General features: G+C 39.5%; 1 protein-coding gene across 1 annotated transcript in view; it reads right to left on the reverse strand.

The window, feature by feature from the left end:
• The window catches only part of LOC582696 (telomere-associated protein RIF1), a 43,306-nt gene that overhangs the window by 3,830 nt on the left and 17,740 nt on the right, over nt 1–21,736 (reverse strand). The window contains exons 17-32 of the mRNA XM_030990291.1: nt 17,374–17,523; nt 16,398–16,488; nt 15,107–15,255; nt 14,357–14,502; nt 13,542–13,790; nt 12,973–13,069; nt 11,865–12,149; nt 10,902–11,065; nt 5,616–9,940; nt 4,607–5,013; nt 3,763–3,954; nt 2,660–2,851; nt 1,739–1,941; nt 1,049–1,127; nt 437–511; nt 82–142 (exon numbers count right to left, since the gene is read on the reverse strand). Of these exons, the coding sequence (XP_030846151.1) occupies nt 82–142; nt 437–511; nt 1,049–1,127; nt 1,739–1,941; nt 2,660–2,851; nt 3,763–3,954; nt 4,607–5,013; nt 5,616–9,940; nt 10,902–11,065; nt 11,865–12,149; nt 12,973–13,069; nt 13,542–13,790; nt 14,357–14,502; nt 15,107–15,255; nt 16,398–16,488; nt 17,374–17,523 (6,865 nt within the window). The remainder of the gene's footprint in view (nt 1–81; nt 143–436; nt 512–1,048; nt 1,128–1,738; nt 1,942–2,659; nt 2,852–3,762; nt 3,955–4,606; nt 5,014–5,615; nt 9,941–10,901; nt 11,066–11,864; nt 12,150–12,972; nt 13,070–13,541; nt 13,791–14,356; nt 14,503–15,106; nt 15,256–16,397; nt 16,489–17,373; nt 17,524–21,736) is intronic.

The raw sequence follows: 21,736 nt of genomic DNA on the forward strand, positions 1-21,736 counted from the left end.
AACAAAAAGAAAATCAAACAGAAATAAATAAATCAAATCAATCACTTTGTTCACAGAGATGAACGTCCTCACAATTCTTACCTTTTGTACTGCTGCCTGCCTTCGAAAGTGAATCAACTTCTGTTCCTTTCGACTCTGGGAACTAAAAAAAGAAGAAAAAATACATATTTGTGTCAAAGTATTGGGAAGCAACTGCCTAAATTTCTCCCCCCCCCCCATCCCCCCCCCAAAAAAAATATATTTGGTGAGTTGGTTTGTTGGATTGGTAAAAATGTCCTTTTACACCAAAAAATATATATCCTGACATTTCTCATTTTTTGTTACAAACCCAGTTTGTACTTAACTACATGAATAATCAGAGTAACACGCAATTACAATTTGACTTTCATTTAAAATCAAATATTCCACCCAAGGATCGATCAGTCCCATGTATTACCTTTTCTGTTTGGAATGCTGAGAGGACATTCTTGAGATGGCCGACTTTGGGAGACTTGATTGGCAGTGACTGAACCTGATAGAATCAAAAGGAAATAAGTTGCATACTTTGATAGAGAACTTTGCGCTCAGATCAATCAAAACCACAATACATCACAAAGCAGACCTAGAGCAGATTAGGAGAGGAGGAGGAGTGTTATTTCTATAAAGAGACGTTAATAATTGGTCTTGGTATAAAGTTGTAGCTTCCTAGGTTCTACTGGAGTAAGTATTTACCATTAATAGTGGAATGCTAGGGATCTCATTTTTTTCTAAATTAAAAAAAAGTATATAGATATGGGCCCCCGTCTTAGAAAGAGTTGCGGTGAATCACAAGTTTGCGGTCCCCTATCTGTTATGTGCATTGGTTTGCACTTTAGCTCTAAAAAGGTCCAAAACATCTCTCAAGAACGTTTTAAAGAAAGCTCTAGTAAAAAATAATGAAATACATAGATATGTATGTAAGGAAATCTCTCTTTTACAACAGAACATCAAAAATTAGCTCAATGAACACTTTGCCTACATTGTGATAAAGTGACTGTCAAGGGTCTGTATCAAATAGACTATTTCTTACCTGCATGGGTGAGAGAGACGACAGGTCCCCAATGGTCCTGATGTTCCTAGCTCGGACTAGCTGGCCTAGACCTCTAGACCTGGAACAAAAGAAAGACAAACAAGAAAACTTATGATATCAAATGTTCTCATTCTGTTATGTGACATTTACTCTGGCATTGTGCAGTGCATATTCACTAATGCACTTGCAAACATGAATTTTACTGGAATAATCAGTGCATAACACAGCTATGATTGTACACCTCCAAAATAAATCTTGCCATCTTTGTTTACATGAAAATATAAGCCCCTATGGATTTTTGTAACTGATTACCATGTTAACTCTAAATTAAAAATAACCTTGATTTATATAGCGCTTAATACGAAAACTGTCTCTTAGCACCTTGCAGAAATTATTACCCCAATCATATGATTTATTCTTGCACAAAATGCACCGTCTCCACTCCCTGGGGAGTATTCCTAAAATATGGTCATCGTGGGGGCATACGGCAAATACTAACACAAAGGCTTTCGTAATCCTACCAGGTCCCCATTTCTCTTCTGTGTCTGGAGTGGAAAATGTAAGATTATTGCCTTGCCAAAGGACATTAGTGCTGTGTCAGGGATCGAACCCACGACCTTTGCATTTCCAGCCAGATGCTCAAACCACTCGACTACGGCACCTCTAAATTGGGCTTCAGGCGAAACTCACCACATGGAGGATGTCAGACGAGGAAGCACATTCTCCACCGGTAGGGAGCACTTCGCTAGGGCGGGGTACACGGACCCCTGGCTCTCCCCCTGGGCTTCCAGGCTACTGTCGACCTGTGTGGAGGGGCTCCCCTGGGTCAATGAACCCTGGGTACTCTGAGAGGAGACCTTTGGTTTCTTCATGCTCTCCTGGTTTTGATTAACCTGAAGGGGCAATAATAGATGAAAGGGGAAAAGAGGTTTATATTTCTGCCCTGTTGCTAATGGAAATTTAACCATAATTATTATTCTCCCCTTAATCCCTCACAAAGACCCTTCATTAGGCCTAAAAATAATGATGTCGTATTGCCGTTTACGTGCCAAAACATGGGTTGGTCGGGTAGAATTTTTTTCTTCTCCCTCTTTGGGCTGATATTTTAAAAAGCCAACCGTAGATTTCAAGATTTTGGGGTCGGTCGCAGAGGGCAATACAACATTATTTTTTTAGGCCTTACTAGAATCCGGCAGACTGGCACAAAAATATATCTTTAGATTGCTGAAGTAAAACTATGAATTTAAATGATCAGAAAATGCAACAATCTGAAATGAATTGTTTAGATATACACAAGAAACATTCAAAATTTTGGGATGTGATTTTATGCTGTAAAACTGATGTCTTTGCATTGATTCACACCCTTTCCAGGGCACACAACATCGTCTTCTCTATCTTTGCCTCCGTTTCCCTCACAACGACCATCATGACAAACTAGACTGGGGGGGGGGGGGGGGGAGTTTCACAAAACTTGTCATCAGTGACAAATGACCGTTTTTGTTATAAGCTACTGAAATCCTTGCTTCTGATTGGTTGTCAACAGATTTGTCACTGATTTTTTTATTTGTCAATTAAAAAAAAAAGGCTTTGTGAAACAGGTCCCAGACTTACCATGTTGAAGACCTTGCTGGCGTAGGAGGATGACTTGGGAAAGCTCTTCACGGGCTTGCTCTTCATACGCCGGCTGGAGTGGGGGCTCTTCCTTCTTAATCGATGCAGGGTACTGGATGATGATGACGACGACGATGATGGTGATGACGATGAGGACTGACTGGAATCCGACTTCGATGGCGTGGTGATGTACTGTCACAAGGCAAAAGCAAATAAATGAAATTTGTCATGAACTACTTTGTACCCTCACATGCCATAGGTGGCAAATCCTGTGCATTAAAATAAGTGTTCATTAATGTATCTGGGCTGTAACAAATTTTCGAAGGGAATCAAGTTAACAATGGAGATATCTAAAGTTACAGGAAGAAAATCATAGCCATTGCAAGTCCAGGACTCCATATCAAATTTGTTTTTATCAATAATAAATGCTAAATTTCTATGACAAATTTGATCTCAGCAATCGAATGCCACGATTTCAATAGCTTATAACAGTTATTTTAACTTGTTACTGTTAACAAGTGTTATGAAACAGGGCCCTCTTCTCCATTGTTAAGTTTATTCCCTTAAAAAATCTTTTACTGCCCTGCTGGATAATAAAACAAAGCTTTACTAGACAAAGTCTGATTTAAAAAAAAAAGATTTTACAAAAGCTGTTCACAAACCTGGTGCATCAAGTCTATCATGTTCAGTGTAATTATTGTTGTCCTTTCTTGATTCATGTTGGTGTTGTTAACCCATTAGCAACTAGAGATTTTGTAAAAATGGCCTATTACTCACTGGAAGATGTTGCAATATTGCTCTCATTTTGACATTTTTATGAACAATATGAAACATGCGCTATATTTCTATGCAGAATCCTACTGTAGACATCATAAGGATTAAGCACGTATAACGGTAAACCCTAGAACGAATACTATAGCGCATTGAAAATGAACGAAACGGACGAGCGGTTTCGCTGCTATTGGGTTAAGTGTGTAGGGGACTAATTACCCTTAGCCTTTGCAAAATTTGTTCATTGTAGCATTGTACAATATATACAAGTGCTATCATTCTTTGAGAAAATGTCTACAATATGGAGGGAAAAAGAATCCATGAGAGCTTACCTTTGAATTATGTACTTTCGATGAAGCCGTGGTGACAAGAGGAGACATTGGAAGGCGCCCTCTGGAGGAATCTTGTGCCAACCCGTGCAAGAGAGAGCTGTCGGCAGTCTTAGGAATCTTGGGATCAGCGCTGTGGTCTTGCAGGGGTTCAGGTTCTATGAATACCTTGTCGGCAAAACTCACACGACGGCTCTGTTGTTGACAATGGTAAGAAGATTTTAACATCAAAACTTAGAAAACTATCTTGAGAGGATAAAATTTCCACAACAGAGCTGAAGTGTATTTAATTCTACATGGTATTGAAATCTAAAGGTTGAATTCAAGCTTCATGAGAAGCAACACAAAAAAACGATGGCTTGAAATGCCTCCCAACCTTGCACAGAAAAGAGTAGAAAAAAGTAGAAATCTCTCAAAGTAACATTGATTTTTTTGTACGGTTTAACATAGCCATCTTCAGAAAACAAAAGGAATCTAAGGTGCATAAAATTAATTTGAAGACCCCCAAATAAGTTTGGTTGGCAGTGGTGGCTTAGTCATTTTGTTATATGGGAGCGAGTCGACAGTTGTGATTTTCATATCATGTACAGCTGAACAATGAGATCAAAAGTATCTCGCCCAATTATAAACACAATGTTACATTTATCGGATTGATTGATTGATTGTCCAAGATACTCCTGGGGGGGGGGGGGGGGGGGAGGGGGCGTTTCACAAAACTTGTCATCAGTGACAAATGACAGTTTTTGTTATAAGCTACTGAAATCCTTGCTTCTGATTGGTTATCAACAGATTCTTCACTGAATTTTGTCATTTGTCATTGAAAAATGGCTTTGTGAAACTGGCTTGCCTTGCTGGAGGGAGATGGAGAGCTGCTTCCAATCATATCACGGCGCTTCAGAATCCCACTGCTTGGTGATGCAGTGGGCGAGTACATGTGAGGTATACTGCCCTCTGGAGAGTCGACCTGGTTAGGCCACCTGGGTCGCATGCTCGCCCCTTCCGGCGAACCCTGCGTCCTCGGGGTGAACTTGGTGGGAATGATGGGAGAGACCCGAAACGGCGGCGGACCCAAGGTCATGCAGGCCATAGAAAGTCTCTCAGGGGAGGCTTGGTTGTCCATCTCTGGTGGGGAGAGGTTGGGGAAGGTTAGCCGCTGGGATGAAGAGTCGGTTGTACCCTCTGGCTGGACACTATCCTCCTCAGGTAGAAATTTCAGCGGACTCTGACTGCTGTTGATGATGTCATCTAAGGTATCTAAGGAGTGGAAGGCAGTACAAAAGGTCCATAATTAGTGAGAGCTGTCTGTTCAGAGACCTCAAGCTAAGCCAATTACATTCACCATCATTAGTACTACGGAACACTTCATTGAATTTTGGAGACTAGAAAGTTCCTTTAATATGTAATAATAACAGTAGGTTTGTGTTCTTGTTCTTGTAATACTTGTAAGATCCCTCATCTCACTATTTCACTCACATGCAATTGCCAATTGGAACTGTATGTTTCCTGTATGAAACCTAGGGTGATGAAAGAATTAAGTTGTCAATGGGTTACCATCAACTGAATCTGTGGGGCAAAAACTCAGCACAATTTTTCAGCCCCTTGTTCTACAAATCATACTTTAATTAAAAAGCAATTACATACGGCTTTAGTCTTCTACAATTATATTTCAACTAACACACATGTAATGTGGGCTTGAGTAAAAATTATTGTTCTTATAGGATAGAATTAAACATGTTAAAAAACATTTAATTCACATATTAATCAGATTTATCGCCCAAAGAAACAAGTTCTCCCTTTAGAATCTCTAGTTACACCAAACTTGGATCACACATATTCACAGATTCAGAATAACATACCTTGAACATCCAGCCCTGAAGATACCACACCAATGGGAGTTCCTTTTACCTCCTCCAGATCTCCATCTTTGACAAAGGTGTCTGTGCTCTTTGGTAAACCATCCATTCCCTCTGCCTCCATCACTTGCTCCTCCTTCTCCTCCTCCTCCTCCTCTCCTGACTCTTCACTTTCAATGCTAGTCTCATCATCATCACTATCTTCATCCCCATCACTTTCTGACTTGTCTGACTCGTCCTCTTTAACCTGTACATCCTCGAGTTTGTCCACCTCTCTGAGAGCGCTGCTTTCTTTTTCAGAAGATCGTTCTACAGAGTCACCCTCTTCTCCAAATGTTAATCTCTGACTGCTTCTTTTAGATCTCGTCTTCATCCAGCCTGCATCATTTTGTTTAATACCATCATCATCCTTTTCTGGAAAATCCTTCTTCAAGTCTTGTTCCACGGGGACAGGTTCTGAAAGGTGTTCTTCTGATGAAGTAATATCTTGAGCTGCAGGGATTTCAGTGTCTTTTGATTGTTCTCCTATTTTGTTTTCAAACTCAGCTACATCTTCTGCTTCTTGAGGTTGTGGTTGCTGAAGGATAACTTCATCAACTTTAGGTACCTCATGATCTTGGGACATCATCTGCTCCAAGTCTTTCATTTCAATATCACCATCCTCGTCAACAGCATCCAAACTTGCATCAACATTTGTGATACACTCATTCCCATCTTTCTCATTATCCTTGATCTCTGTCTCAGAGGTCTGATCTGTTCCTTTGACTAGACCTCCTTCAAATCTCTCTTCTTCCACTTGAGTACTGTCCTCATCCATCTCTTGGCTCATGGTATCCTTGATGACAATAACTTCCTCTGCTTGCTTTGACACTTTCTCATCAGCTTCGTGATCAGCTCCCTCTTTTGGTTGTTCACCGCCAACAATGTCATCAATGCTATTCTTCTCCTCTTGGGGCTGTTCAAGGTGTCCCTTTGTGGCCTTCTGTGTCTTGTTGCGCTTCTTGATTTCCATCCTGGAGAGCTTTGTGCCCTCTCTTGTCTGAATGGGTCCAGGCGAGAGTAGCAGCCTCTTGGACCTCAGCCGCTTAGACACTGGTGATTTTGACCGCTTGGAGGACTTTCCGGACCTGGCATTGCGCAGGATTTGACTGCTGCTAAGGGAGGAGGTTTTGGGGGAAAGTGGGCGAGATCTTCTTGCTGACCTGACCTTTGGCGGAGACAGAATCCGTTCTGGGGAGAGATCTTGCGCTACCTTCTCTGCTAAGGCCTTTAGTGACTTTGGAGATATTGCATACGTAGAAACATCCTCGTTTGGTAAGTTTGTGCCTGCCTTCAGCCCTGCCTCCTCAGCTCCTAAGGCATCTTTCTTTTCTGGAGAGTGGCTTCTATGTTTATGCTTTTTCTTACCAATGATGGGAGATGTTTCCTTCATCGCTAATTTCTGGGCCATTGATCGAAGAGCCTTTGGTGATATCCTTGTAGGAGACTTCAATGCTCCGGCAGCTTTTGCTTTACTGAGCTTGTGTCTTCCATCCGGTGACATCAAGGCTTTCCTGAGAATGTCCTTAGCACATCTTATCTTTATACTTGGTCTGCATTTCCGTCCAGACCTTGTCACAGTTAAAACCTCCTCTTCCTTCAAAGCAGACAGATCATGCTTTGGAGTATCCTTCTCCTTGAGCCTAGTCAGCACATCAGCCAGTTGATCTCTAGGCGGTGTCTCTGTTGTAGGGCTGACCTTGTCCTCCCTGTTACTTGGTGTCATGATTGGAAAGTCTACCTCTGAATCTTCAGATGAATTACCAGCATCGTTCGTCTCCGATGGCTTGAATTCTTTGTCTGCTTTGCTCTGCAGCGATGCCTTGATCTGGACAAGGGGAACATCATCATCGTCACTTGAAACACAGTCATTCAACTGAGGGTCTGTAGTATCGTCACCAGTTTTAGGTAACGTCTCACTTTGAGTTCCAAAGAGGTCTTCAGAACTGCTATTTGCCTCAGGCTCGGTCACGCTGTTTGGAGCAGTCATTTCTACTTCTGGCAAGACTTTATTCTCACATTCTTTCTGAACCATCTTTTCATCTTGCTGTTTCTCATGAGACAAATCAGCATCTGCTGCAAGCCTTTCTGAAGCGTCTTCATTCTTTCCTTCAGAAACTTCTAATTGGTCCTCTTGTGATGACGCTTTCTGGTCTTTGAAAACATCACTTTTCCTTTGACGCCTTCTCTTTCTTCCAATAGTTGTAAGTTCTTCCTGACTCCCCAAATCTTGTTTCTGGCTACCTCCTTCATTTCCTTCAAATTTCCTAGATCTTCCCCTTTTAGTTGGAGTACCTAGTACTTCACTATCAGTTTCTTGATCATTTTTATCTAAAGAACTTATCTTCTCATCTTCTTTTCCCGGCCTTCCTCTCGTTTTTTCAGACTTTTTCCCTTCCTCTGCTTCTTCTAATTGACTATCCTCATCTCGATCACAAGTCTTTTGGGGTCTGCTCCTCTTGCGTTTAATTTCTTCTGTTTCTTTCTCTCCACTCTCCGAAGCCTGACTTTCCTCACCAACATCTTCCGTTTTTCTTGGCTTCCCTCTCCTTCTTGCAGTATTTTTAACCTCTGCAATGCTACTCTTTTCTTGGCTTTCATTTCTTTCATTCTCTGAATTTTGAGAAAGCTTTGACCTTCCTCTCCTTGTCGTCACTTGTTCCACATTGTCACTGTCTGCACAAGTAGAATCCTGGGAGGTTTCCTCCTCATTTTCCTCTTGTGACCTAGCAACTTCTTCTTTACTGCTCTGGGATTTTCGAGACCTTCCGCTCCTCCTTCTTGTTGACTTTTGGGAGGATACTTCAGCAGATTTCTCAGTCTCAACAACATCCCTTTCAGGCACCTCCTCAACGGAATGAGGCATCACCTCAATGACCGTCTCATCCATGCCCGTCTCATCCATGGTACTAGAGAACAGTTCTTGCTGACTACAAAGAACATCCTCATCTGGCACTTCCCGATCAACACTATGGTCTTCCATCCTTTCAGAGTCTGGCATGACTTCATCACTTTTCTGAGTCTGACCGTAGTCCACCGACGGCAGATCATCATCCGTCTCACCATCCTGTTTGTCCAAATTTGCTAGGCATTCTTCGATACTCTGGTCTAGGTCATCGCCCAAGGGCGCTATCCCATCCAGCTCGTACCTCTCAGCCAAATCTGCTAGGTCCTGTTGACTAGCCTGTAGGATATTCAGGTCTGTCGCTTTCTTTGTGTGGCTGACTTTACTCTTGGGACTCGACACTTCACTAACAGAGTTTGACCTACGAGCTGACTTTGGTGTTCCTTTCCTGTTGTGTATCTCGTCTGATCTGTATCTCCTTAGACGCGGTGTCCCGGCAGGTGAGGATTGTCCGGGACTCTGCATCTTTGGACTACTTGCATCTGAACCTCCTGCAAGCTCGTAATCCTGAGGTTTTTTAAAGGGACTTTGCTCTTGGGTGTCTTCTTGACTGTATCTTGCAGCCCTTGGACTGTATAGCTCAATTTCCCTTTGGCTAAGTTTTTGCAGCTTGATAACTGGTGTGCTGATGACCTTTTGGAATCTTCCATCTGGAAGGACATCCATCAAATCTTCAGCATCCAAAACATCTCTTGAAGGACTTTCCTCCTGAGCAATTGAAGGGTTGTCATCCTTGCTAGGGCTCTCTACATATGACTCTGGAATGACTTTATCCTTCACTGGACTCTCACCAACAACCACTGGCATAACGGTGTTGGAAACATAAGAATCACCCGGTTCTTTCACCGATTCTTCTTGTGTCTCTGGCACCACAAATTCTCCACCTTCCTCCTCCATCCCTTCTGCGTCCTTGTCAACATCCGCACCTGATAGTAGTCCTAATTCCCCTTGAGATACATCCGGGCAAGTGTCATCCACAATCACTACAGATGATTCCTTTTCACAGTCTGACTGCAGCTCCTGGACAGCATCACTCCATGTCTCTCCATTACTACCATCAGCATCAACATCCTTGGTATTGTTACCATGGTGATCAATTCCATCCTCCATCAGCATCTGCCCCGAATCCTTGATCGGCGAGGACGACTTCTTCACTGGTTCAAAGAAGGTCACGATCCTCCGGGCTGGCTTCTGTGTCTTTTCTTGGCTGCTCGGCAAAACAACCACGCTGTCTTCTTCCTCGGTTTCCTTCATCTCTTCTTCTGCCTTCTTTTCTTTCTGAATTTCCTCTCCCGCTGTTGACTTCTGTCCTGTTATCTCTGAGAAGTTGAATTTCTTGGCGTCATCTGGTAGGTCCTCCACCTCCGGGGTAGGTACTGGAGATCTTTACAAACAAACAAATAAAATGAGAAAGCATTAATTAATCAGAAAACATCACAAGTCATCACGTTGTAGAACAACCATCATCAGAGAAACATGAGTCATTGTGTCACAATCTAACAACTCATTTTCATTTCTTTTTCTATCAACATTCAGGGCCTTGTTGAACAAAACTTACCATCAATGGTAACTACCATGGAAACCCTGAATTTGATTGGCTGTTGAGCCCTGTTACCATGGTAGTCATCAATGGTAAGTTTTATGCAAAGGGGCCCTGGTTGTTCAAAGTCATTTCCCTACCGGCGTGAACAAGAGTGTCCAGAGAGGATCAAATTTCATATAAAAACTAGTATCACTATTTTACAAAAGCTGATTATCCAAAGCCATTGATACCTCTAATAGATTTATAGTTTTTGATTCACAATCACTGTATTTTACTCTGTATTCCAAAATATATATATTCCAGAATAAATATCAGTACAGAAATTAGATCAAGCTACCATTTTATACAGCTTTCCTCATGGACAACTGACACATTCTTATGAGAAACTTGCTCAAAGCCAATGAAATGCAAAGATTTCAGCAGCTTAAATTGACCTTTCATCTTTTTAGTGCAAAAAAGCAACAAGTAGCTGGGGGCTGAACTGTCCAGATACCCTACAATTAACCCAAGATACATATCAGGTGTGATAGTGAGCACCACGCCCCCCCCCCCCCCCCCCCCCCCCTGAGTAAAACAAGAAAGAATTGGGGGGGGGGGAATAGCATCTTACAACATTTCCCCTTTTGAGTAAGAAAAATTGGGAAATAATAGGGAAAAGTAGGGGATAGAGAAAATAAGGGAAGAATCAGGGTTTAAAAAAAAAAATGGGTAAAAAAATCTAAAAAAATCAGGAAAAATAAATAAATTGGGAAACCAATTTAAATTAGGTTTTTATCAGGCCTGACATATGAAACTGACTTACGATGCTTGGGACTGGCTTTGGGTCTGGGTAAAGGCCTGGGTGTCTTGGGACTGGTCCAAGCCGTTATAGAGGGCCAGCGAGACCCGCTTGGTCCTCATCACCTCCTTCTGGTGCTCCGTCAGAACACGCTTCTTCTTCGGCTCGGACGAGATGACCACAAAGGCCTGTTATGCATAGCAAAAAAAGAAGAGACTCTGTTATGTATGACGTCTGAAAATTAAGACTATGCATATCTTGACACGAGAGTGTATGTAAGCGCATCACCCAATGTACCGTGCACAGTTTCCATCAATGCACTGATCGAATAAAGGCACACTACAACCATCTTGTATCAAAGTTATGAATAAGTCTTTATTTGTTATCATTTTTTGGCTGAACATTAACCTTGAATTTGAGAGAACATAATAGACTCATCAAAATGTATTTATCTGGAAAGGCACCCATAACAATAATCAAAATAAACAAATGATTCTCAGTCGAGAATTGTGTTAATCAGGTAACTAGATATCAGCTTTCATTAATAGAGGGGAAAAGAAAAGTTAAAGTCTAGGGAAACGAATTGTGGAGCAGATTTGTCATAAAATGAAAATCCATGCCAAAAATCACAAGAAATGCCCAAATATGTCTTTAATACACAAATGCTGTATGTGTATGCTCTGGATAATGTCTTTTTAAAAAAAAAATACATATCTGAGACACAAATATATATGTTATATAAAAATCAGTGGAAAAAAAATCAAACATAATGAGAATATTAATGAGAATATTAATACTACAATGGAATTTTCAACAAAAGAATAAATGAAACTGAAGTGTGATTTGAATGGAGCATAACTAGGTTTGTTTACAGTTAAGGCCAGGGCACCAACATATTTTTCTTTAATGTTCACAAATCTATTCAATACACAAGCATAATAACAATAATAAATCCTTCATCACTCCTAAAATCAACATGTCACTTACCGTATTCTTATCCTCATCAACATGCAGCCGTCTCTTGGCAGCATCCATTGCCATGGGCGACGCGAACTGCTTCCTCTTTGCGGACCCAGGAGAGTACGTCTGGATCCTCCGGCCCCGCCCTGGTGAGGTCATCTGACCTTTGACCGGCGATGAGGCCGCTAGGAGCTTCTTGGCGTCGTCCAGTCGATGGAGGAAGCTGCCGTGCATTTTCTGGGGAGACGGGGCTCCAAAGTTGGGGATTGCGGGTAGGGCGGGCGGAGCTATGACATCATCAGGGTCTTCGGTCTTTACGGAAAGCAACAAACAGATTAGTTTTAGCATTAATTTTCAGGATACAAACATACTTCTGTGTAAAATTGCTTAACGTTATACGTTAAAAGTAGTTATGTTACCATAAGAGGCCAATGTTATGTGTATTTAGTAGAGTGGGTACATGGGTAATTGGGCTTACATATGTACATCAACCAAATCTTGATTGTTTATGTCTTGGATCAACCTCGATAGTTACTGTCTGAAATCAGTGAAATCACCAACTCTAATTTGAATCCCCAACCAGTAGCTCAACTCTCAATGGAACATTCTCATCAGAATCCAAACACCATTCTTGTCAATATTCTAAACCTACACCGCCTTTTCTCTTCTGGACAAGATTTATTTTAAGGGTTAAATTGGTCACATTTTTTTCTTTAAATTGGCAACAACAAAACTTATTGCTATTTTTTGATAAAATGTAATGTCTCTAAAAAGCAATATTTATTTGTGGGAACTTCGTCAATTTTTTTTTTTAATTGATAATTTTGATAAAAAATAATGATTTTGAACCTCTGAGAACATATTGCAGATTTGAGAAGTGTAAAAGCTGATATTCCATTTTAAAATTCCTAGCATCAAATGCAATATGTTTATGCAAGAAATTTTTGCTCTTTTTACTCATGGATCTGGTATATTTGTTAGGGCTCATAACAAAAAGGTATTGAGCCAAATCACAAAATGTGGAAATATTGTCCTGAAAGTGTTATTAAACAGAATCATTCCAACAAATAACCAACTTATATATTACCCTACAAACATTTGGGAATGTCAGGGGATATAAAACTAGCAATCTCACCTCTGGAATGACCGGGGTTTCCCCGCAAACACCTTCCGTTTCTGTCCAGCCTGGAAGAGGAATCTCTCCAATCGTTTTCATCTTGGCTAAACATGGTCTGAAAATCAAAGAAATCATGAGAAGTTGAGAACAGGTTGAGTATGAAGAAATAAGATAAGACATAACACTGAGCAGAGGCCCCATATTTGGACTTTGGGTCCATGCTTATATGATCGTGTGTACAGGCTTACAAGATGTTTTTTAGCTTCATTAGGGAGTATTTCTGGTAGAAATTCTCTTTAAGAGAGTAATATTCAAATTTAGTAACAGGCATGGAACCCAAAACAAATGAAGCAAATATTTGTTTCGTCATTGATTCTCTTTGATGCAGGACTGGTGTTATACAAGAAAGATTTCTTTTTGTTTTTTACTTATGAAGCCATCTGATTGAAGAACAACTTACAAGTTTGTAATGACAGAGAACTTTGTCGAACAAACTATGAACAATTCATTTTTTGTTTTAACAAAGCAAATATCAAACACAGAATTGCATGAAATTTGACACCAAAATCTCTGAATGCAACACTTACTTCAGGATTTCAGGATATTGCAGTGAGTCTTGATTCCCGAAGGTAGCTGTCCAGAAGATGAGAGTGTAATTTCGCAAACTCCGCTTCTTGTAAGTGAACGCAGCCTCCAATGCTGGCGCCATCACGTGAAGGAAGGCCGAATCAAAGCCGCTTGAGTAGCGATTCTGGACGGTGGTGGTGAGATCGATCCAGAGCCGTTCCAGTTTATCATCGATTGCACTGAGGTAGTCTTTCTTTGCTATGTTTGGACTGCAGGCATGAACGAAAAGGATAGAGGGCAAAAAACTTCATCAATATTTTCTTCAATCACACTGATTTTTTTTTTTTGAACGATAATACAAATGCAAGCATGACCAAAAAGCCCCAACTCTTACTGTCTTTTTCATGAATCATATTCATCACAATCTAGTAACAGAATTGTCTATTTCACACAGATTGTTGCTCAAATAATTACTATTAGCTTAATTCGTTCTTTCTCCACTGATGCAAGGTAGCAACAATCACTGGACAAGCCTTAAAGCCCCACTGCACTACTTATAGCTACTTGCGCCCTCTATATAGCAAACAATGCCTAATCGGTGCCTGTTGGTCTCCATGATCCACTTTTCCTTATGTTAATTGAGAGCTGATTTGATGAGATAACCACCTGTCAGTGATCTTGCAGTGGAGTATAATCCCTCCTGGCCAAACTAGTGCAGACGGGCTTTAAAATCTCACTCACAGGAATGTGGACAAAAAGTAAAACCTCTTCCAAAAGATCTTTTGAACAAATTTAGATGACATTTACTTTGAGAAAAGTAACCTCAGTAACCTACCTGGCAACGAAATGCATGAAATGTCCTAAGGGTTTGCTCCAGTTGATTAAGATTCCATGAAGGTAGGAAGGTAGGCCAACTCGGCAACAGTCTGACATAGCACCAATAAGAGACTGTGCCGCGGAAAACCAGTGTAGGACATCGGTCTGTAATAATGAAAATGATAAAATTGATAACTAATGGTGTTGAGGAGGAGGATGGTGGTGATGGCAATGATGATGATGATGATGATGATATCGATGATGAAACTGATGCCAATGTTAACAAAGATGGTGATAATGAAAAGTAGGTTGATGATGGTGATGATGATGGTGTTGATGATGATGGTGGTGGTGGTGGTGGTGGTGGTGGTGGTGACGACGACGACGACGACGATGGTGATGATGATGATGATGATGGTGATGATGATGATGATGGTGGTGGTGGTGGTGGTGGTGGTGGTGGTGGTGGCGGCGACGAGGACGACGGCGGCGGTGGTGGTGGTGGTGGTGGTGGTGATGATGATGATGATGATGATGATGATGAAGATGATGTTGTTAATGAAAAAGCTGATGATAGTGATAAAGAAAATAGTGAATGGGGACAAGGATGAATAGTGGGAAGTTATGGTGATGGAAAGCTGGGATTATGGTGATAACGATAAAGATGACAATATGGATAGCGCTGACCATGATGAAGAAGATGATGATCATCAATGTGAGGGTATGATATGCTCACTATACTTGAACATGTTTTTTTTGCTCAACATACCTGACTCAATGAAGGAGAAAACGGGGTGGTCTGCTTCTTACAAAGATCAGCACATGCCTCTGTCACATGAGCCACCAGCTTGACCAATGACGTGAGATTACCCTGGTAACGACTCTTGACCTTGGGTCGTTTACCTGGGTGGCGTGGTGCTGTATAGAAAATAAGATGGCCCAAATATTACTAGATTTTAAGATTAACATTACCTCATACCTGCCAACATTTGAAAATAAGAATTAGGAATTTTTAGCACAGTATGTCTTGCCAGTATGTAACTGGCAATACGCGGTAAATCTGTACAAATTCGCACAAATTCGCTGCTCGATCATGCAGCCATTAAAAGCACACTATACGTGAACTCTCAAATCGCGGCCCATGATTAAACAAGCTTTATTTGGCTTTAGGGCCTAAAAAAATTTAAAAACAGAATATTCCAGATTTTCAGGTCCTAGAAATCCAGAATATTCTGGATTATTTATAAGGTTTGGCAGGTATGTTACCTTAGATTTATACAAATATATAAATGTTTACAAGGTATATAAATGCTGATATAAATGTGTACTTGCAAGTTAAGAGTGCATGTGCACTTAAATGTTGATACTATTCTTTGCATAAAAAACTATTCTTTGCAGAGCAAACATGATGTGATGCGATATTCTAGATTATCATCACTCTACAGATATATTATTTCAGTCGATGTATTCAGTGGATGGATTCAGTCTTGCTTGCAACATAATTCTGTGTGCACATTCTCCACTCCCTTGGGAAGTATTCAAGGGGCATTTTACTTAACTTCAAAATGCTGAACCAACCACCAGGATACAACGGTCATTGTGCTTAATCTACAATGTCTCTCAAATTCAACTTTTTTTGTCAGTATTTCAATTTCAGATTATTTTCCATTAGACTTTGTCGGCATTAGTATTGTTCTTAATATGTCGTAAATGGGAACAGGAAAGTCTTGAGGGCAGACATGAATATTGAGATAGACTTAATGCTCCTGATAGATTGTCAACCACCCCCCCCCCCCCTTGAGTGAAGAAAAAAAAAGGATTCAGGAAAGAAAAAAATGTCATCTAACAACATTCCCCGCCTTTTGAGTAAAAAAAGTAGGAAAAAAATCGGGAAATAATGGTAGAATTAGGAAAAAAAGAAAAAAAAAAGGACAACAAATCGGAGGGGAAAAAAAAATCTGAAGAAAAAAAATCAGGAAAAAAAATCGGGAAACCGATTTAAATCAGGTAATTATCAGGCCTAGATTGTGGAAGGTCACTAAGTTCATAAAGATACTTACATCCTGGGGTAGTAACGGTGTAGTGCGACAGATCAAGGTTCCGCGTGATCACTTGACATATCTGACCTACAGCATCTACATAGCACCATTTCTGTGAGAGAATACACATACAAACATGAATAAATTAATAAGCAAGAATTTACATACAAATATATATATATATATTCACACACAAAATGTACAGTCAAACCCACCTTGGTGGCCACCTCTCCATAAAGGCCACCTGTGTATGGTGACAATGTATTTTGTCTCCCTCTAGAAAGAATTTGTGTTGTAGAACCTGTCTGTTAAAGGGCCACCTATTTTCATCCATGCACCTGAAAATCTGTCAGAACTTACAATTCAACAGTTTCTTGAATCTGAAACACATCTACAATGTACCAAAAAAATAAGCATTACTTGTCTACCAGAAGCACTAATCCAATTTATTATAATTCTGAAAATGTATTATTTTCAAAATATCTGACCATAAATACCTACCAGGAAGGGAATTTCTATAGAACAGGCAAATATTTTTCAATTTATATTATGATTATTATATATTTGAAATACATGCGTTTCATTTTAATTTGTATTATGTATGAGGAGTTTTGACCGAATTAAATAAAAATCTGACATGAACTTTGACCAACTGACCTCCAGAGCAGTTTCATCCATCTGGGTCATTAGCTTGCTACTGATATCTTCACATTATTGGTTGGCTTCGGCGATGGAAACCCTGAATTATTTTAAAGATATCTGAGCTTAAATACCGACTTTGAAAGGAATTTCGATAGGACAGGCAAACATTTCTGACATGAACTTTGACCTAATGACCTCAAGAGCAGTTCCATCCATCTTGGTCATAAGCGTGCTACTGATATCTTCACAGCATTGGTTTGCTTCGGCGATGGAGACCCTCAATTATATTTCATGATATATGAGCATTTCTGACCCAAACTTGGACCTACTATGACATGAACTTTGAACTACTGACCTCAAGAGCAGCTCCATCCATCTGTGTCATCAGCTTGCTACTGATATCTTCACAGCATTGGTTTGCTTCAGCGATAGAGACCCTTGACGCAGATCGGGCGAACGCCTCGTACAACTCAGACCAGAGTTTTAAGAGTGTTTTGACAGTAGGCTGCGAGTGAACAAAATGAAAGCGAATGTCTCATATTCTCATAATAAAACTTGAAATAAAAATCCTCAGCCTGCCACATAATCAGTATTTTTAAATTATCGGATTAAATGTTAACTGGAAGGGGGGGGGGGTCAATTTGACCCCCCCCCCCTGTAGTAATTAACAACTACAGTACTCCGGAACCGTGGCAGATATAATTTTTTCCTTTCGTGACTTTTTTCTTTAGAGTCTTACGCATCTTTTGAAACAATTTTTTGAAAATCGGGCGTATAGTTACAAAGTCACGTGACCTTTTGTCTTGGCATGTCAGCCCAAAAATCTCTAATTTTTGTGATTTGTGTACAAAACATATGGAAATATTATTTTTCCTAAAAAGAGATAAACCATTGGTTATTTGGTCTTGTTTAAAGTTTAGGTGTTTGTTTTGGGGTCAAAATAGTTGAATTGTAGTCAGAATTGAAATAAAACAACAAAAACAATAAAATACATAACTTAAAAAAACAATGAAATACATAAAAAATTATAAAAACAAGAGATAACATAAGGAATAACCTGGCTCTTCCAATTTGTGTTGTCATATTATTATTCCAAATGGTTTAACGAATATATGTAGTGAAAAAGAATGCTTAAATATGAATAATATATGATTTATGGGTAAAAGTGTGAATTTTATGACCTTATTTGCATAAATTACCATAGATATGCAAATTAGTGAATTAAAAAAATAAATTGAAATTACCATAGTATTCTATACACTTCACTGGACATGCACGCAAATTTGCGCGACGATTGGCTGTGAAACGGCCGAGATCTTGGGGGGGGGGGGGTCAAATTGACCCCTCCACCAGTAAAAATCCTTTCAAGGGAGAATTATATTGCTTCGTTAGAGGATTTTTGAAGGGATAATTGATGACAGACAGCCATTTAAGAGGATAACTAATATCCAGAAAACTAAAATCCAGATTTTGGCCTCTGCGTGACAACGCCTATTGTGTTTGATTCTAAAATTATAAATTGAATGGAGGGGAGCAAACGAACAACAGCAAGCAGATTTGGACTTTGTACCTCTATACACAGTATGGCTCAATGATTGGCTCCTAGTGTGTACACAAAATTAAAAGGACAGAATTGGCGCGGAATTTCAATAAGCTTCTGACGCTAAGCCCAAGCTGTATACTACAACACTGCTCATTTTGAGTTTGCATTTGCACCAGCTGTGAATTTTTACAATAAAATAAAAACACAGGATACTCATGTGCCTAGTAAACGGTAAGTTAATTTTTGTGAAACTAAATGACTTTATAGATGAGAGATTTTTCTATACACCTGTATATCTACAATTCACAGGACATTATTTTGATTGAAAAGGAAGGAAATTCATAATACATGTAACTACTACTTAACTGATGTATATCACATTTACATTTGCACTATAACGAGCTGAATAAAGTTTGAAACATGTTTATGAACCAGCATTAACATGTTTTTCATGTTGCTTAATTTCTTTCAAAGTCAAGCAACATTTTGATAAGGTATGATGTACACAAATAAGTGATGCTATTAAATGGAAACAGGCAGCATGAGGAACTACAACATATTCTTTAATCTGATGTGTTAAAGTGTCAATGAAAATGTACTACATGTATGTGTTGAAACAATTAAAATTTTGTGCAATAGTAGTGCTGTGAGTTAGCGTTCAAGTTTAATTTCATATCTTTTCAAAGTTTCAAACATAATTATTTTAAGGGCCATTAAACCTTTCAACAAAGTAATGGATGCCAAGGTCATGGTGAGATGATGTCATCACTATTACCAAGGCTCTGTTTCTTTTGAGTCACATTTCATCTTGTACATGTATGTACCTTAAAAAACAATAACTCATGTATTGTCAGTGTTGTGCTGTATCATAATATAGTACAAATGTAGACCGCATTTTGGAATGCTAGGTAAATCAATCTCTTAATATTCAATTTCTTTCAGTTTTCATCACGCTTCCAACAAGCAATTATTGGAGATACAGAACTGACAGAGAACACTACGATTGGAACATGAGAGAGTGCTAGGTAAATCTATCTCATAATATTCAATTTCTTTCAGTTTTCATCACGCTTCCAACAAGCAATTATTGGAGATACAGAACTGACAGAGAACACTCCAATTGGAACATGAGAGAGTGCTGTCTGAATATCTGCAAAACTGAAAACAATCAACTGCTTCATCGCTCATTCTTTTACTCCATTGAAGTTGAAGCATAGCACAGAGGAACACATTACCTTTTCAACTTCACAGGACCCAGGGATACGATTTCAACAATATTCAACCTACAACTCCTGGAGAAGCTCATTTAATTCAACACTTTGGGGAGAACTGAGAGAATCTATTACTTTTGCAGCCTACATTTTGTAAATCATTCCTTCTATCAAGAGAGGATCATACTGCAGTTTACCAAGAAGATCATTTGGGTAGAATAGATCAGACTCCAATGAAAAATGCACTCATAGAGAAGCTAGGTTCATTGCTGCCTCCATACAAAGCCTGGATATTAGCAGAGACAAAAGAGCAGCAGCCAAACACTGGTGTAAAAGGACCTATTTTCCATACTGTTCTTCTAGTCAAATCACTTGAGAAAGTTAAAGCTCTTTTCATTCACAACATGTCTCAACAGCAGGAACTTTCCCACAAAATATTTATTGTCATTGTTTTTATTGTATTCAGTAGAATGTCCACATGTGAATCTCTTACACTAAAAGTCAAGGTGGGCGAAAAGGCAATATTTAAATTTACATATCCATGTGATAGTACAAGGATCACACTGCAGAATTCATACAGACTACCATTTTACAATTCTAATAATCCGAGATCGATCCCATTACCTGCCAATTACCTTCTGGAAAATCAAAATGATACTGCCAGAAATGAGTGCTCATTGAACCTCACAATCAACCCTGTTTCAAGAGATGATGAAGGTACCTATATTCTCACTGCTTACAAGAATGGCGCCATGCTACCAGATTATCCAAGAATTGGGTTACTTGTTGATTATCCTCCTGGGAAGGCATCATGTGAATTAAGCAATGATTATAATGATGGGGAGTGGGTCTCGATGCATTGTACAGCTCCAGTAGGGACTCTCCCAGGGCACATCCTATGCTATCAAAATGAAACGAGATTACTCCCGAAGGATAAACTGAAAGAAAGTGACAGAAATTTAAATCAGATTATCCTAGCTAGGTCGGATGGTTTGGTATATTGTTGTTCTTCCGTCTTAAATGGGATAGAAGACAAATGTAACTGTACAGACTGGAGATGGGACCCAATGAGTGACAGTGTCTCTGACATAGCAGATCCATGTCCTCAAGCAATGTCCACAGAAGATCCAACATCAACCCATATCATCACCATAGATAACTTAAATTCTTCATCTTCAGATCTTGTGACAGCACCTACAAAATATCCTGAAAATCCCAAGAACAATTCCAACTGGAAAGTGACCTATGCACCAATTATGGTCATCTTAGTTTTGGTTATCATTACTTTAAGCATAGTATATACATGTACGTATCGCCGCAAAGCAAAAGAATTGGCAAGATTGCAAAGTAGCATAAAACCAGAAAGTACAGATCCATGCTTACCAGTCAATCGAGAGGAAGTGGAGTGTGTGTAGCATTATTTAGGCAGATATAATTAAAATCAAACAAATCATTCAAGACATGACTATAGTGACCACATTTGCATGCATCTCCTCAAATTTATGGCACATTAAAGGTAATACTAAGTTTTGGTATGGGGTGATGAATTTGGTTCAAATAAACATTTTGAAAGCATATATGCGATCCTACAATATTCAGTAATAAACAATGTTTCTTGACTAAAATTGATGATTGGCTATTCCTGTTAGAAATCACAACTACATATTCTGTGAATTTCATGGTCGCAGCTACCATTGTATGGCCATAGGCGCTATTTGAAATTCATCAAAATTTACCTGGAGCACCGGTAAATTTTTATATTCAATTTTGCTCGAAAGCAGAAGTGTTTTAGGGGCTAAATTTTCTAGAGCTTATAATACATCCACAGGGGCATCTAAATATATCAAAATTGTAAAGAATCACTATCCAGCCAATTTTCAAAATTTCCCAAAACTTTGTATTACCTTTAACTACCTTTTATCAAACTGGATTGCAACTTGAGAGTCACCATATTACTACATACA

Source organism: Strongylocentrotus purpuratus, unplaced genomic scaffold (genome assembly GCF_000002235.5).
Source record: "Strongylocentrotus purpuratus isolate Spur 01 unplaced genomic scaffold, Spur_5.0 spur5_scaffold_19, whole genome shotgun sequence".
Classification (NCBI taxonomy): domain Eukaryota; kingdom Metazoa; phylum Echinodermata; class Echinoidea; order Camarodonta; family Strongylocentrotidae; genus Strongylocentrotus; species Strongylocentrotus purpuratus.